The 18,938-nt window shown below is 40.4% G+C and overlaps 1 protein-coding gene across 1 annotated transcript; it reads left to right on the forward strand.

Annotated features, from left to right (window-relative positions):
* The first annotated feature begins 176 nt into the window (after nucleotides 1-176).
* Nucleotides 177-6,284, forward strand: CZH9orf40 (chromosome Z C9orf40 homolog). The gene is made up of 2 exons (XM_066569255.1): nucleotides 177-512; nucleotides 4,480-6,284. The coding sequence occupies exons 1-2, from the start codon at nucleotides 192-194 to the stop codon at nucleotides 4,636-4,638; spliced, it is 480 nt and encodes a 159-aa protein (XP_066425352.1). The 5' UTR covers nucleotides 177-191; the 3' UTR covers nucleotides 4,639-6,284.
* Nucleotides 6,285-18,938: the final 12,654 nt, after the last annotated feature.

Genomic DNA, 18,938 nt, shown 5'->3' on the forward strand with positions numbered 1-18,938 from the left:
GGCGCTCCCGGGGCGCTGCCCGCTCCTCCCTTCCCGGAGGGGTGAGGGTTTGGCTCTGAGGGCGCTTCCCGCCCGCTCCTCCCGTCAGGCCGTGCGGCGGGCAGCTCCGCCCCTCGCGGCGGCGCCGAGCGTGGCGCGCATGCGCGGGCGAGGCACAGGAGCCCCGCCGAGCCGCTGGCGCGCGGCCTCTCATGGCCAAGCGGCGCGCGGAGCCGCTGATGTGCCACGTGCCCGTCAAGCGGCTGCTGCGCGAGCCGGCGCTGCCCCGCGCGGGCGAGCGGCGGCCCCAGGCAGAGCCCGGCGGCGCCGGCCCGGCCGCGCTCAAGCGCCCGCTGGAGGAAGCGGAGGCGCCGCCGGGAAAGCGGCTCGGGCCCGGCGCCCCCCGTGCGCAGCCGGGGGACGCGGGCGGCGGGCGGCGGCGGCGCGGCGGGCCTGTGGCGCCCCAGGACGCGCCGGCGGCGGAGGGACGCGCGGGCGGCCGGGGCAAGGAGCGGGCCGCCACCGCCGCCGAGGTAGCTGTGCGGGACGGGCCCGCGTCGCTCGGTCGGCGGGGAGGGAAGCGGGGGGCGGTGCCGGTAGCGGCTGAAGCGTGTCTGCAGGACGCGGGTGTCCGCCGGGGGTGCTGGCGGGCTTTCGCCGGGAACGCTCAGTGCCGCCCCGGCTCATCTGCCCCTCCTGGTCGCGGGCATCTTAAAGCTCCTTTTACTTTTGTCTTCCTCGAGGCAAGAGAAGTATCATCCAGCATTGCCGATTCCCTCCCCGCTCCGTGCCATAAAACAGCCTGTTCACCTCACCTGAGGTTATGCTCAGCTTTATCCCCGTCAAGCAGTGCGGTGGAAGCTTGCAGAGATTATTGTGGTGTCGCCTCTGTTGGGTGAGGGTGAGGCTCACTACGGCGTCAGCTTCCTTAACTTCTTGTTTTGACATTTAATAGCAATGCCAGAGCTGTCTTTTAACCAAAACATTTAGCGGAGGCGGTGGTCTGAGGGAGGGCATCAGTGTCGTAATGATTAGAGTATATTGAAACGACTTTTCTGATTAACTTTGAATAATATACGTTTTTCTTCCTGGCCTTGATTCCTTTTTACACAGTAGTAAAAAGCAATCTGTAGTTTGTTTTCTGTAGTTCAGAAAACAAAATTTCGTACATACGAAGACAATTGTAATTAAAAAAACCCCAAAAACTCCGCACAACCAAAGCAGATTGTGATCAGATTTCACACATTTCAAACATAGAAGTTTGGTACATATTAAACTAACTTTTTCTCTCACCTGGATCTTGAAAGACCAAAACTGTTAGACTCAGTGATATAAGTGGCAGAAAGTCTGATCAGGTTAGATGGGCTTTGATTGGCAGTTGTAGACTCTAATTTCGATAATTTGAGGCCTCTCAGAGCATAATACCCACATACGATCTGTAAAGAAAACAGTAGCTTTTATTTTTCATGCTCTGCCTTTTTGTGTTTTCTTGGTTGATTGATTTGTTAGTGGGTTTTATTGATGATGGTAAAATTAAGGCAGGAAGAAATTCAGAAAGAATTCTGTGTCATATGAGTATTATACAGCCATTTTAAACACAAGCATTTCTTTTAGTTTTGAAGACGGAACACATATATTCACGAATGTAGTAATTAAACAAACTGAACAAACCTCTGCAGAACAGTCTGACTCCCATCACAGGTATACTTGCTCTTGGTGCTGCTTGGCATAATTTTGTAAGCTTTAGCAGTGATCAGAAGGCCACAAGCCCCTTGGATTTCCACACAGTAAAGATTAGTTCTCTATGTAAAATATTTTCCTAGGTGTGTATTTTTAACAGGTTGTTTCTCGTCAGCACAGTATTGTGTAAAAAATGTCTTAGTTTTAAAATAAAGCTTGATTACGACTTCAGGCTAGAGCTATTTTTTTCTGGTTTTTGTGTGTCCTACCTGTATATTTTAAATACTTTATAATGCTATTTCTGATGATGATTCTTAAACCTTTCTGAAAATATAGTGTCTAGGTTGGTGTTATTCTTTGGTGTTTATGGCTTGTGTATTTCATTACATTAATAAGTATGATCAGGAATACTGTTAATTTCACAGTATTTTTGTGAAAGTTTAAAGCATCATATTGCAGTTGGCCAGAGAAGAAGGATTATTTTAATTCAAAGTACACTTTTGCAACTAGAGTTGGAAAACTAACTCCTTAAATATTATGCAACTTAGTCTATAGAAACTGGGCTTTTGTATCTCTGAGCTTGCCTATGTTGTTGCCGCCTTGATAGAACTTCTACTCAAAATCTATGTGGAAACTTACTTAGTTGAAGGTGAATATTTGGTGTTTTATTTTACCTTCTAGGTATGAATGTTTAGCATTTGTGCCTGTCTTTTGTACTTTTATTTTTCATTTTCACACTGCAATGTTGCTGATCTGTAAACATGAAAGCTTTTGAGAGTAATTATGCATGTAGTCTTAGTCCAAAATTGAGTATGTGTTTATGAGCTCTTAGACTGTAATAATTTTGAAACGAGGGTGCTGTCATTCACTTTATGCATACAAAGCATCAGGGTTCTGATTTTAAGTACTTAGCTCTCAGTTAAAAAAAATAAATTAATAAAATGTCAGGGGAATTCAAATAATGCAGGGGAGAATTTGTAAAATTAGTTGACAGTTTCTGAAACTGCACCGCCTGAGATTTTTTAAAATAATTTGTTAGCCACCGGCCCCGCACAGTTCTGTGTGAGTGATACTGCCTGTGCTGCAGTACAGATTGGAAAGTCATCCTTTCCACACTTGTCAATTGTTGTTAATGCTGTGCAGTACAAAACTTCCAGTTTACAAGAATGGGCAACTACTTTTAGTTTGGCTTTCTTCCAGTTTCAGTATAATCAGTCCTTTTGTTCCTGTGTCACCGTGTCATTTAATTGGTTTTGGTCTCAATTAATGGGAACTTTTGTTCTTTAATGTTTTCTGAAGACAGACTTTCCCAATGAGGAAATTCACATTAGTAGTACTCTGTAGGCAAGGAGCCATCTTACTGCTATGAAATGTCTGCACCTTTCATCCTCTCTTAATTATTACAGGTTTTAAATCATGCAGGGGCTTTGTAGCAGGAAGATGTTGCTTGGTACAACAGATTGTAGTTCAGGAGAGGTCTGTGTGGTAACAAATAGAAAAATGTATTCTCTAAATGAGAAGTATGGTGATTTTATGTACTTCTCTCTTCTGGGAAGAGTGGGGAAAGCGTAATTTTTCAGTATTTGAGAAGGTGTAGGGATGATACTCACTACTGTTTTTTTTAAATTCTGTTGCAAAACCAACAGACAAGTAATTAATATTTTCAAGAGCCATACTGTAGAGGCCCACTGAAGTTGGCTTAGTCACAGTGTGGATTGCAGTCGTGCTTTGACCCCCCACAGGCTGCACTTTGGTATCTCAGGAATACCAAAACAATTACACCAGTTTATTTGTTAAAAATACTTCTGTTCAGTTTCTATTACTGAGACAGTAATAGAGCTGAGACAGTAAAGTAAAATATTAATAAATTCTAATTGTATGTTAGAAAAAATGCAAACACAATATAATATGAAAATGCATTTTTTTATATTTGTGTCAGCATACACTGTTTTTATATACCAGAAGAAAATACATGCTCATGACCTAAGGAATGGCTTAATTCATTCCTCTGCCTAGATGTATCATGTCCATAAGAACATGTACAGCTTAGCCATTGTTGATAACTGTGACATGTTTATAAACAGGCAGTGCACTTTCTCATAGACATTTAAAAAACAATTAAAATTGTGATGCCGTATTAAATTAGTAGATGAGAATATGTTTGTTTCTCCAAGGTTTTTTGAGATATTATCTAGTTAGATAGGTTGGAACATTGTGTTCATAATGCCAAGGTTGTGGGTTTGCTCCCCATATGAGGTATTCATTTAAGAGCTGCACTTGCTGATCCTTAAGGGTCCCTTCCAGCTCATAATATTCTGTGATTCTTAAGCTTTCCTCTCTTGAATACAAAATTTGGATACAGAAAAGAGGAAATAGAATGTTTAAAATGCTTTCTTTATCCTGCATGTATCATCCCTCTGAGTTGCTGTTAAGTAGCTAAATACATTCGTTTGAATACCAGTTTCTAAAAGTGCATGAAAATTGAATACTATTACAAGAAGAAAAAGCAGTGAGCCATTTTTGTATGCAAAGTCCAGTAATTGCACAAGTTTTACACCTTTTTTTTCTGTGCAAAAGTCGTAAGCAGAAGAAATGTATCAAATATGGAAGCTGTTACATAATTCTTGGCAAAAATATTAGAAAAGGCAGAAGTAAATCATGATTTAGTTGAGAATCATAAAGTAGTTGTTAATACATAATAGCTGAGTAACTCTTCCTAGTTTCAGTTTCTCATATAAAAAGTTTCTTTTTATTATTTTCTGCTGCTGGTATAGACATTAATGTTTTGTTAACTTTTTGTTTATTTGTCTCTTTTCAAAGCAAGAAGAGGAATTCTGTCAATATAACTCATTCCTGTACTGGAGAGCACCACTGCCTGCTATTGATTTGTCTGATATTCAGAACCTAGATGAAGAGACTCCATCGGGTGCTAAAACTGCTGCAAGGACTGATACTGCAGAGACTGAAATGGAAACCTGATCAGTTGTTTCATAGCTGTGCATCTGTTCCCAGGGAACTTGTTTCCACTGAGGTTGGGGTTTTGTTCCTTGGATGAATATAAGCATGCTTATGCGGTCTTGGAGAAACTGTTGTGGCAGTCTTTAAAAGCAAATCTGAGTTGCCTTAGTGGATGGGATAAACAATATTGGGTACTTAGGAGGAACCTATCTGAAGGTGTGCAGTAAGGAGGAGCCAACAGTGTCTAACTGGAATACTTGAAGACATGGAGGCAGACTAAAAGAAGAATATAGAAAATTAGAACTTTGGGATGCAATTAAAAGAAATGGGGATATGTTACATGTTGAAAGGAAATGCAGAATTATTTTGTCTGTCCTGAACAAAAAAACGTGTGGTACCTGAAAGTGGAGTATTTAACATGTGACTTTATCATAAAGCACACAAACTTTTGTGATTTCTAATGTGTTCTTTTTTTTTTTTTTCTGTATAATAGCTAAACCAAAAAATAAGAGTCCATCAAAATTGGACAAAACATTCCCTTTTCTATGCAAACCAAAAACCAAGTGTGGCAGAGAAGGGGAAGGAAAAGGGGCTACTTTCTGCTGAAAGCTGCTGCTGTTCTGAAAAGTTTCACATTCTCATTGTGAAAAAGTTTTTTCACCTTCTCTTTTTTGCATTATGGACAGCAGTGGGCACCCATTTTTTTATGTTTTTGGTTCATTCTAAAGTTACTGCTGTTCTTAGTCTTCGTGATGTTGCTCTGAACCAGTTGATAGCATCTGAATGACAGGTTTGGGCAGATGTGTCAAGAAAAGTTAGTGCAATATAAAATGACCACACACGCTTTTTCAAACTATACTGAAGGAGGTGTGGTTTTGCAGAGACTGTGAATTTTGCAGAAAGTTTTTGCAGAAGTTCATTCAAATAGTGTTTTTTTGCTGTGTAATATGAACTTGATGTTTGTGATTTGCAATTTATTTACATATTGAAGTACAATTAGAAAGACATCTTTAATAATAGACTGAAGTTGTATGGGAAGACTTACATTTTGGAATATGATTTGTCTTTAAGGATAGAAAATGTATTTTTTCTGTAATCACTATGGAAAAAGGCAACTTTTGAATTTTATTTTTTTCTAATAATGTGTTTGTTAAAGGACAATAAAGTTTTGCCTATGTGTATGTGAAAATTTTGTCACTATTACTATGTGAAGTTCTTGACTTTATTTCATAAGATTGCTGCTTCTGTATCTTTGTTTTACTAGGTCTTTTTGCTTAAAATAGTGAGCTTGTCAGCTTCCTTGGTAAACACTTGGAAACTTTGTCTGCAATTTGTGCTGCATAGGATATCTGTATTTGTTGCTTATTCATTTAGCTTGTTAAGATCTCAAACCTTCAGGAGAAAGGAGGTGGCTTAGGGACTTAAGCAGTTCATGGTGCCTCTTTGGATATCCTTCTACCTTCTGTCAGATTAGCTGGATACATATTTGGACAATATGTATTTTTCTCAGTTTTAACATTTTGTTTAAGTTCAAATACAACAACTTGTTTTAGGAGGTACTTTGAAATTTTTTTAAAAAACAGACTTTTTTCTGCAAGAAGGCTATAAAACTGCTATTTCATGTTTACTATAACCAAAATAAATTAGTGAAAAAATAGATCTATTAATTTGTTGAGGTGTTTGAGTTGGTTATATGATTAGGGGTTTTTGACGCCATATACATGCTTTCCTGTATTTGTGAGTTTTATAATATTTCAGAGCATCCACTGTTCTCAGGATCCAGTATTTTGCATTATTAGCTAGTATCTTTGCAACCCACTGGTCATTTAAAATCTGCTTGGTGCTTCATTCATGGTAGGTACATTCTAGCAGTAGCCTGGATTTTATTAAAATCAGTCATTCCACTCCTTTCATGGAACAGAAGATGTTTTATTATGGTCTTTCAAATACATGTTTGATCTATCCCATAACCAGATAAATAAGTCCTTTGCAACAAATTAAGCTTGCAGTGTGCTGTAAGCCATATGTTTTACTTCATTTGCAATTGTGCTGTAGGCAAGCACTTTCCTCATAGTTTTTCCAGTTGTAGACTCTGTTACAGGCTGGAATGTTATGGTTACTTTTAGAGTGTTTCCCGAGCTGATTAATTTTTTCCATTCATCTCTTTGCAAATAGAGGTAAATTTAAAAGCCTTGGAAAACTCTTTGAAATTACTCTTGAGAGTCTGGGTTATGCAAAAGGCTGGAGCAGTAATGGGGGGGTGATCACAGATCACATAAATTTTGCACTAAAGGGGACAAAAGGTATAAGAAATTGCATTTCTCAGTGTCTGGTGTCTCCAGCTGCCATGTGACACTGAACTGCCAAATTGCTGGTCTTGACTTCTGACTCCATTTTTCTAGACACCTTTCATTCAAAAGCTGCCTATAAACTATATGTAAATGTCAGTTTTAATTTGCATATACATTAACATCCAGTGAAAAGAAAATGTTCTTTTACGATAAAGAAATGCCATCACACATTGCGACAATCCAGTAGCTGCATACTGACTGACAGTTTAAATTTGATATAGTTTTGAATTTCAGAATGAAAAAAAAATTATATTTTCTATAGTTAACTAGGAGTTTGTATTCTTTATAATATTTCTCTCTAAAAGGAAAGACCAGTGTCACAAGCTTAAGTACTTGTAAGGGGTAACAACTAGACACCACTCAGGTTGATCAGGTGCAGTATCAGCAAGTTGCACAGTAAGGGTACAGGAATAATAGCAAGTCAGATGTTAAATATGTTTCAAAGCAGATTTAAACAGCAAAGTAGCATGACCAACGTTTAATAAGTCTTTTGCGTTATTCTAAACTAAAGGCCTGATTTACATTGTTTGATTTGTGTTTATTGAAGAGATGGATTATGTTTATGGTTCCTAAGATAGATAAGTCTCTGGGAAGAGATTAAAGCTCAGTCCGGATCAGGAAAGTGAAGAACTACGGAGAAAAACAGGCTGCATAAGTGAACGTGTGTTGGGTAAGTAGACTGTGGTAGAAGGAAAGGGAAAAAATGGGGGATGGAAGGTGGATCATGAAGTAACTCAGCTTGTGAGTTGGCCAGCAGATCAATGACAATATTTTCAGCATTAGCTCCATTTCAGCACAGCAACATTACAGTAATTTGAATATAGTATCAACTAAATAGTTGATACAGTAATAGGTTTTTCACTGTTTTGACAATTGCTGGTTGATTTTTTCCTGTTGGCCAGGAATTTAGTGGATGTTAAAAAAGCATGCTTGTATATAGGAACTTGGAAAATATATAGGATACTTCATAAAGAAGATGAAAAGTGTGCAAACGTATATGTTACCATATGAAATTAAAGATAATTAGTGTCCAGCATCTGCCAGCATGTTTTAACCAGAGCAGATTCATTTGGGGAAATTAATGTATTCTTTTGTGAAAGCCTCTGACCTTGACTGTGGGAAGAGGAGTTAGACTGCACAGACTCACTGTTTCTGCAGCAAAACTTGTGCTCAAAGGAGCATTTCATAATAACTAATATGCCTGGGCTGGCTTAATTACTTCCATGCCTACAGTTATAACTTTGACACTCTAGGTGGCAATACACATTCACAGCAAGTTACCATGAATCTGGAAAATGTTTTGGGCATGCTTTTATTCCAGACTGCTACTGAAAATTCAAGCTGTGACATCATGAATGCTAATCATGTCCTTACTTGATAAATAAGGGCAGATCAACTCACAAGTCCCTGATCATAATGTGACACAAGGTTTTCAGCATAACTAGAGTAAAAACATTGTGTCAAGGAGTTTTGATTCATCTCTTAATTCTCTTCAAATTTCATCCCCCCAAAACCAAAAAGCAGCCAACCAAACCCAATTATCAGTTTAATACATGGGATTTTGTTGTCACTGCTTTGTATCACTGTTTCCTTTAGTTAGAACTGGGGAACAAGCTTTATCAGATTTTGTGTTGGATGAAAACCTCAGCTGGTGTCTGAAGGCTACTTGAAGTGTCTAATATGAGGAAGAGAAAGGTAAGTGCTAATTCAAAAGAAACTAACTCACAAAGAAGTATTTAAATATTTGTATATAGGTAATTATTTGCGAGGTATGAAGAAAATTAAGAGAAGGAAGATACTTATTTTCCTATTTCCTGAATAAAATTCCTACTTCATGCTTTTTGTATTAGAGAATTTGATGGTGATGTAAAGTATATTTTAACAGTATATTTTAATTAGTGTTGTATTTGAAAGTAGTAGTTGTAGTCAGTAGTAGTTTATGTTTTTAATGTTCTTGGTGAAGTATTCTTGTATTCATGACTTAGTCACTTCTAAGGACTTAGAAAATACTGTTCTTTCTTCTCTTAAAACCATACAGATAATAACTTTTTCCCCTACTGAAGGAAGAAGTAGTTTTTTTATTAGTGAAATGTTACCATTCCCAGGGGAAAAAATGTGAAAGCAGGATGGAGGCAAGCTAAATTTTTGTTTCTGTGTTTACTTTTTTAAAAAAAATATTATGGTGGATGATTGTTTTCTTGCTTTTTTTTTGTCTTATTTTACAATAATGAACTTTTGAAAGAAGGGATATGGACTAGCTAAGCATTCAATTTTTTTTCCACTTTCTTTATGTGAATGCTTGCAGTTCATATTTGGATTAATTGAGTATGATTAATTAAGTGATTTACCAAGTATGAGGTTGAGAAAATGAAACAAAAAGAGCACTGTACTATCTTCAATGAAGTTTAAGCTAGAGAAAAGGCTTTCATGCAGAGCTATGAAATGAGCCATTCATTGTTCTCTTCCACAGGTGAATTTTGTATCCTTCATTTGAGTAGTACACAGATGCACTTCTACCTAAATTGAAACACAATAATAAATTTTATTGGATCTACTCAAAGTGTTAAATACCTCTCTCTGAAGCCTGATGCTGCATGCTGGATATTTTCTTTTGATGCTTCTACTTGTAGAGTATGGAAATTGCTTTCAGTTTCTTTTAATTCCTGGAATTAAAAAAAAAAAAACACCAAAAAACAAAAACCACCACCTTATTTTGTTTCTGATCACATAATTATTATGTAAAAACTGCTTTGGCATAAAGTAAGCTACCAAAATCCTTTGGTTTCATGATCATCAGTTGGAAACCACAATTTTTTAAAAAAATCAAATAATCACAAAAAGTTACATCTGTGAATGCTATAATAGTTTTTCTTCTTTTACCTTTATGAAGTTGGAGAAACCTGTGATTGAAAAGAGGAAAATCTACTTCAGACAAACTTCTGTATTTCTAAATGTGTAATGTCGAAATACAGAGACACCAAAGACAGCTTTTCATTGTAGAAGTTTAACTCATAAAAATAATTCTGAAGCAAGATTGTGCAATACTGTATGAAAATTAAAATCAGTCACACTAATTTGATGTGATTTTCACAAGGATGGAACTAAACTCATTCTGTCTCCTAGGCTAGTTAGTTTTTCCTCAGAAAAGAAAAATACGATGTATTTTTCTTTTAATAAAGAAAATTAAGATGTTTTCATATGAGGAAGGAATTTAAGAGAATACAACCTAAAATATCACCTATGCTAATTCCTGTGATAAAAAACCCTACAATTTAAAAACACACTATAGCAATTAGCAAACAGATTGGTATAAAATTTATGTAAGAACCAAGACACTGGGTTATAAGAGAAGAATATTGTTTTAGAAATGGGTGATTGCTGAAAGGAAGGAGTAAACTTAATTTCTTGAATAGAAGTAAGCTTAAATTTACTTTGCTTTCCTTTTAGAAATCTGGGTACCTAAAGGTGAAATTAGAGCAGCAGCAATAAACAGCCGAGTTAATGAGTTTGACTGTTCATATTATGGTATATTTCTATTATTTAGTATGGGATAGCTACTCAAAACACTATTTAAAGAATAGTTGTCATAACAGTGCTCTGCCTAGCTGACAACAGCATCTGCTGATAACTGCCTGCTGCTTTCAACACAGGGTACTCAAAACCACGCCTGCAGGCACGTGCAGGTGAATCCAAATGGTTCCCTGCCTTTTCTGCCATGGCTTGGCCATCAGGCAGTACGTGATGGGGAGCCCTTGCCCAGACCCCAGAGCTGCTAGGGTAGCCTGTGAAAGCCAACAGTCAAGTGTTTGTCCCTTGTCTGCAGAGCAGCCAGCAGTTATTAAATGCACATGTCACATGAATAGGGATGTGCCTTCAGCCCTTGGAAGGCTGGCACAGACAATAGACAGTATTATTCACCATGAAACTGCCCACCTTCTTGCACTGTATAATCTGGCATTGCTTTAAGTCCTGTGTTCCACTCTGAGAATGGGTGTGCTCAGTGTACTTCACAGATACCCTAGTAAATTCAGGTTTTCGCTATTTTAGTCTGTCACTAAAGGACAGACTTCCTTCTTCCTTAGTGAAGCGTGCTGCTTCATGTACATTCATCACTGTTTAACCCTTGATTTTCAGGCATTCAATTTGTAGGTAACTTTTTACTTGGGTTTTTTTTTGTGAATAGTTGATTTTTAGGTAAATAATTTTCAGTTAGTTCAAATTAAAGAGATCAGTCACGTGGATAGGGCTCTTTTTTCAGTCTTAAGCTCAAAGATTTTTGTTTGTCTCCTCTAAAGCTCAAAGCATTTGCTTTGACACATCTTTGATATGAATGCCTCTGTTTTCCCAATTCTAACTTCTGTATAGTCCCTGTGAGAAAATACCATAAAAACATAGAATGTTAAGGGTTTGGAAGGGCCTTAAAATAATTTTGAAGGGATTTAAAATCTAGTTCCAATCCCTGCTGTCATGGAAAGGGACACCTCCCACTAGACCAGGTTGCTTAAGGCCTTGTCCAACCTGGCCTAGAACACTGCCAGGGCTGGGACATCTCCAGCTTTCCTGCAGGTCCCTTTCAGATACTGGAAGGTTACTATGAGGTCTCCTCTCCAGGCTGCACAGTCCCAACTTTCTCAGCCTGTCTTTGTAGTGGACATGTTCCAGTCCTCTCACCAACCTCATGGCCCTCCTCTGGACTTGCTCCAACAGTTCCATGTCCTTCTTATGCTGGGGACACCAAAACTGTACACAGGGTGGGTGACTCCAGGTGTGTCACACAAGAGCGGAGCAGAGGGGCAGAATCACCTCCTTTAATCTGCTGGCCACACTCCTTTGGATGTAGCCTGGAATGCATTTGGCTTTCTGGGCTGCAAAGGCACACTGCTGGCCCATGCTGAGTTTTTTCATAACTATCACCCCCAAATCTTTGCCCACAGGGCTGCTCTCAATTACATCTCTGCCCAACCTGTGGGTGTGTCTGGGATTGCCCTGAGCCAGGTGTAGGACCTTGCACTTAGGTTTGTTGAACTTTATGAGGTTTGCATTGGCTCACATCTCAAGCCTGTCAAGGTCCCTCTGGATGGCATCCCTTCCCTCCAGTGTTTGACTGCACAACTCCATCTTGGTGTCACTGGCAAACATGCTGGGGTGCTCTTGCTCCCAGTATCTGTGTCACCAATAAGATGTTGAAGAGTATCTGCACACTACCAACCCCAGCTTGTGCTGTGAAAAAACTGGTGGGAAAGGAAAATACAGATTTTGAAAATTGTTTTAAAATGAGGTTTTGAGAGCTCTGGGGTAATGTCTGGAAGAAATGTCATTGAAGAATCCATATACCTGTCATTTGACACAGTCCAGGAAGCTAAGTCAGACAGTAATCTTACCTTCTAGGAGTACTCTGAAAGTACTTTTGAAAAATCTGCTGACCACTCTGAGAGATACCAGGAATGAGGGAGCTACAGAAGAGAGGCAATATTCCCTGAGGAGTATTTTACAAAACCTTCAAGACTACTTATTCTTAGAAGTAAGAATTGTGTTATTGGTCAATAAAGGTTCCCCAGAAATTTGGAAATTTTTAAAGGTGATACTGTTTAGCTACACATACTATCTGATGAGTCATTGAATGTTGAGGTAAAGACCACAATGTTGTCCTTTTATCCTGGATCTTCCGTGTGTTTGTCTTCACTACCTAAAAGGAGATTGTAGTGAGGCAGATGTTGGGGTTCTGTCCCAAGTAACAAGAGAAGACAAGATGAAGCCTCAAGTTGTGCCAGGGAGGCTTAGATTGTATATTAGGGTAACCTTCTTCCCTGGAAGGGCTGCCAGGTAATAGGACAGGCTGCTCAGAGAAGTGATAGAGTCACCATCCCTGGAGGTTTTTAAAAGATGTGTAGATGTGGCACTTAGTGTTATTGTTTAGTGGTGGACTTTGCAGTGCTAGGTTAATGGTTGGTTTATCTTAGAGGTCTTTTCTAATCTAAATGATTCTGTGGATCTATAATTGTTGTCCTGTGAAAGTACATTGTGCTTCTCTATAACTGTAAAGCATTATCCACATGAGGTGGAGGTTACTACGCCTTAAATGTGCCAAACACACTTCTACACCAAGTCCTCTTAAAATGCCTCCACTAATTTTCCTACTAATTTTCTGTTAAGTAAGATTTAGTAACAGAGACTAGAGACACCATGTGAAATACTGTTTCTCCATTCTGGACTGTGATGTCCTGCTGTGGGAAGCAGTATACTGGTATCCATGGGACCATCACTGCAAGCACAGAAACTATTTGTGATTGTAACAGGATTAAAATATTCTATCACATTTTCTTATTTCTCACATTTACTCTATACCTAGAGTATTTCAGAATGCATTCCAGGACAATGATGATTTTTTTTTTGTGATTGTGACCATCATGTTGACAAAACTTACCCCACCACGTTCCTGGCAATTCTAAAGTTATAAAAACAATTTTTCTCACAGAATAAGTTCTGCAGACTTTCCAATTTACTTCAAATAATTCTTCATTAATACAATTTCAGAACTATGTTCAGGGATTTTGAGCCATCCTCAGATATCAGTAACTACTTGTTGCATGGGTGACATGCCTAAAAAAAAAAATCCTATCTGTGTGTAATTCAATATTCAAAATTCTCTTCTTTCTTGTCTCCTGTTGAAGCACATTTATCATCTGAACAAGTAAATTATGACATTTATATGCCTGTCTGGGTTCTATCATCTTTTAATAATAAAAAAATTCTATTCGTGATGAGGGAAGTAATATTCTCCTTTGCTGGCAGATCAGTTTCTAATATCGGTGTGCATTGGGCAGCAGGAGAGATTTGCTATGATCAGACCTGGAACAATCATTGCATATATGCATACTGTGAAATAAGCAATAAAGCATGACTTAAGTTTGCTCCCAGGAGGTTGCCTTCATACACTGTATGTTGAAGGCAGAGACCAAAGCAGAAAATTCTGTTCTGTTGTAGTTCAGAATCTGCATAGTAAAAAAATACTTGTATTTTGTGCTATAATGAACAACATTCTGCCACAATGCCTTTCCACAGCATGCTAAAGCAGAGGCTGAAACAAATCATCATCTGATGAGTGTGTTCAATATATCTGCTGCCAGCCTTTGGTCTTGGATTGACTTACATTACACTACTTTAGTTTTGTTGGATAAAGATAAGCCTGAAGGCAGGTTGATTTGCTGATGATGATATAAATGGGGAGAAATCTAGAAACAGTCTACCACTTCTTTTCCTCGCTCCTCTCTTTGCTGCATCATCAGTTCTTGAAGGTCTGCTAGGGCACTAAGGCAAAGGTAAAGGTGTGTATGCAGTCTTATGAAACTTGGTATCTTCAGTGTGCTTGGACACGATGAAACAATGAAACTGGGAGTTCCCTCTAAAACAGATTAGTGCATGACATATAAATTAGTTTGAGCTTTTTCATTCTGAACTCTGTATGATCTAGTAGATTCTGCTTGATTAAACGTGATGGATGGAAAAAACACCAAAAACATTTCAGTGTACTTTACTGGATATGAGGTATGATATAACAGGTCTTAGAGAACAGAGTGGGTATCTGGATGTTTATGCCTTTGCAGGCCACCCATGGAAACAACAGAAACAAACCCATTCCTCTGTGGTAAGCATTTGTATTAAGCATATTATCCTCCTTTGAGATTGCTTTTTGGTACACTTGGACTTTGTAAACTATGCAAGGTGATTAATGAATTAATGCAGTCATACTTTGACAAGTATACATTTAACTTACTTAGGACATGAAAAGCAAGAGATGTGATGCACTGTTCCTAATGAGTGTCAAGAACTGAGCTGTCTGCACTGCTGTTGAGGTGACAGCTTAGACACTGGAAATAAAGGACTAACAAAAAAGAAGCTTAAAAGATGGACAAGCAAGATAGCACTGGTCTTAAGGTAAGTCTGTAGAAGTAAGATTGATAAGGAGGAAACATCTCAGCAGTTCTGGTTTCTAGAGAAAATAGGAGAGTACATGAGAGTGATGTGGACTTCGAACTACTAAAGTGGCTGTTATAAAACATACCACATGTATTTTCATATCAGTGAAGTTCTGAGGAATTGGGTGTGGGAATTTGCAGCATAAATTGGCTCATATAGCTTTTTGCAGATTTTTAGGTCTTTGTACTAGGTAAGAAATGGCAAGACCTGATTTCAGGGAAGACTGAGAATTTCTTATGACTGAAAGACTCTTCACAACTTAGAAAAAAATGGCAGAAACTTGGAATTAAGAAAATGCTTGCACTCAGTGGAATGTGTAGATGTAGCTGTGACACAGTAAGTCCAATGCACCTGCATGTGCTGGGATAATTGCGTTGCAAGTTCCTTATGGAGTTCAGATTCATATGAAGAATGGGCACAGCAACAGTTACTGATACATCCTATTATAAGATTTATTTTCTTCATTTCATTGATGATACTAGCAAATTGAGCCAAAAGCTTTTATGCTGACTCAGGATGACTTGATTGAGCAAATTTAATTGACAGTAATGTAATGCCTTAAAAAAAAGATGTAGCTAGGTGAAGAACTAACACGATGTTCAACACCTGCTAAAATTTCTAGAAGTCCATCCTGTTATTAGAAGCTGTAATACTTCCTTAAGGTCTACCATGTGGGAAATGCAATATAAAAGTCTAAAGACAAAATAGAAGAAATACAAGAAGAAGAAAACCATGTTTGGCAGGGGCTGGAAACAGTTTTATTATCCTCTCTGTCTTTGAAATAATAGTTCATATGAAACCACTTCCAAGTTTGACAGCCAGTATTTCCAGAGGTCCTGAGGCATGCCCAAGGACCAAGCAGACTCTGGTTTTTGGGGTGCTGCTCAGACTGTGTGTACGAGCTATCTTCTCCCTGGTGCTCACAGAGGCTCTGCACAGGCTCCTGCAATGGAACAAGATGGTCTGAAGGCAAGCCTCTCCTGTAGGGAGGAGGAGGGACACATGAGCACAACAGAGATAGATAAGAATTGGCTGAGCAGGAAAATTAGAAATTGAGACAGAAAATGGAAGAAAGATCTAGAAAGTACAAGTGGATAGGAAATACAGGTAACATCCAGAATTGGATGGACATTTGAGCTCACAGTCAATGCAGTGGCCAGAAACCAACAAAATAAAAGAAACAGCAGTCAAGAAGCAGATGAGAGAGCAGAGCTGAGATATGAAAGAAATGGAGCCTGGGGTTTATTATAGGAAGAGGGTAAGTTTGAGATAAGAGGAAATGGAGATTGACTGAAAAGTAAGGTTTGAGAAACAAACCTTGTTGAGAAACAAGTTGAAGAAAACAAAGACTGGAAAGTAACTCAGGAAAAAGAAGAACGCTGTATGCCTGTTTTATTAGTTTACACTAGGTACAACCAAGTATAATTATTGTAGGAACTTTGTTTGGTTTGATGGCTGTGGTCCTTGGGACATTCAAGGGCTCCAGTCCTGTAGGGGAAAGTGGTAACTGCTGACGGGCTGTTGAAGTTCCTTTAAGTTTTGTCAGTGTGGAAAAACTGATACAGAAAGTATGTGAAGATGACTAGGAAGATCAAGAACATAAGTGTTCAAAATTTTATCCAAATTTCATCACTTTATGAAGATTTTAATTAATACACTGGTCACAGACTATTTTCTTATTCATTGGTTGTGTTCACTGTCATGAGCTGTAGTACTGCTACTGTTCTTTTTTTACCTTATTGCCTTCAATAATGTCTTGATTACCTGTGATTCAAGTCTTCATATTTCATAATTCAAGCAAATTGCTACTTTCCTCTTGGACTTTCTTGTTACTTTCATCATAACTTATACCATGAATTTACTTTTACAGCCCCTTGAAAAATGACTGAGGCATTAGGAGAGGGGCTGTGATGGAGGGAAACCAGAGTAAAAAGCATATGCTGGGCTCGGGGTGCCTGTGATCCAGTCTCAATTTGAGAAAGAATTTGGTAGGGTGGAAGAAGAGCGCAGCTGGGCCAGAGAGGGGAGGCATGTGGGCGGCGATCTGCTCGGCCCGGCCGTCACGGCTCCCGGAGCGGGTGTTCGCCCACCCTGCACAGGAAAGCGTGGCCATGGTGGCAGCGTGCACCTGCCAGCACTGGGGGCAGATAGTGCCTGCCAGCACTGGGGGCAGATAGAGCCTGCCAGGATTGGGGGCAGATAGCACCTGCTAGCACTGGGGGCAGATGGCACCTGCCAGGATTGGGGGCAGATGGCACCTGCCAGCACTGGGGGCAGATGGCACCTGCCAGGATTGGGGGCAGATAGCACCTGCTAGCACTGGGGGCAGATAGAGCCTGCCAGGATTGGGGGCAGATAGTGCCTGCCAGCACTGGGGGCAGATAGCGCCTGCCAGGATTGGGGGCAGATAGAGCCTGCCAGCACTGGGTGCAGATAGCACCTGCTAGCACTGGGGGCAGATGGCACCTGCCAGCACTGGGGGCAGATAGTGCCTGCCAGGATTGGGGACAGATGTTGCCTGCCAGCACTGGGGGCACATAGCACCTGCCAGCACTGGGGGCAGATAGCCCCTGCCAGCACTGGGGACAGATGTTGCCTGCCAGCACTGGGGGCAGATAGCACCTGCCAGCACTGGGGACAGATGTTGCCTGCCAGCACTGGGGACAGATAGCACCCGGCTCGCCCAGAAGCCGGAGTAAAGGACGGCGCCCCGCCCGCCCCGTGCTGCCGCCGCGGGACAAGGATCGCGGCCCGGGCCATGGCGGCGTGGCGGGAGCTGCTGCTGTCGCCGCCGGGCTCCGTGTGGCGCTGCTGGGGACGCGGCTGGCAGCCCCCGCACCGCGAGCGCGCCGACCCGCAGGTGAGGGCGGCACGGCCGGCGGGGACCCTGCTGTCCCCCAGCACGGGCGGTGCCGTGTCCCTCCTGTCCCTCCTGTCCCGCCGTGTCCCTCCGGGCAGCGGAGGCTGTGAGCGATCCTGCCCGGCCTCGGCCGGCTCGGCCGGAGCGCTCGCCGCGCCCTGAGGGGCGTCCGAGCCAATCCGCAATTGGCACCAGGCTCCGTCTGAAAGTGCAGGCGGCTTGGGGGGAGCAGGTCAGCGTTAGCTGATGGCAAAGAGAAACCCCCGGCTTCTGGGGCCTGTTTTACCAGGGATTTGGTGTTCTGGGGCCGGTGCTGTTTAGCTCCGGGTATTTCTGCAGACTTGAGTGGTTTCATACAAACACATAGATCTGCTTGTATTCTAGTGGCCGTGAAAGGCTTTAGTAAAAAAAAAAAAAAAAAAAAAACTGCCCACGCTAGGGGTAGGCAGTTTTGCCGTAGTGCTATTCCAAATAGCCACGAGATTAGGTGCAACATGTCGGAAAAGTGCCTCCAGTTTTAGTAAATTGTCACTTCTTTCTACTATGATGCTGACTGAATGTTTTCGTTTGTTTGCGGTTTTGGAGGGTTTTTTTTTCTGTTTGTTTTTTCTTTAAATTTAAAGATGGAAGGTTTGTGATTCAGATGTTTGGGATTTAAAAAGAGAGGTCTGCTACTATACATAACATTACGAACTTGGGTGATATTTCACACAGATCATGCTGTAGCAACATTGCTGTAGCAAAGTACCTTCTGAATCTTTTTCAGATATGCTTGCTGTTAAAAGGAATGTGTATACAGTGGAATATTCTTTATATCTCTTTATGAACACCCTTTTCAAAACACACAATATCTGCTTGTAAACTAAGGAAAAATATGAGCTAGTGTTTTGAGTTGTGAACACCTGAAGTTAAACCACAAAATTCTGCTACCAAAACACTGCAGTAGCCAATTTTTAGAGATTTCATGTCTTTTGGACCTGCCAGGGCAATTGCAGTGTTACTTAAAAGAATCAGTGGATCCTGATTTGAGCCTAAAATGAGTTTAAGGAAATATCATCACAGTTTTCTTTTCTTTCTCTCTGAAGCATGCTTTAAAGTTGTGAAATCAATTTACAGGTTTTTGGTAAGTTTAT

Source organism: Molothrus aeneus, chromosome Z (genome assembly GCF_037042795.1).
Source record: "Molothrus aeneus isolate 106 chromosome Z, BPBGC_Maene_1.0, whole genome shotgun sequence".
Classification (NCBI taxonomy): Eukaryota; Metazoa; Chordata; class Aves; order Passeriformes; family Icteridae; genus Molothrus; species Molothrus aeneus.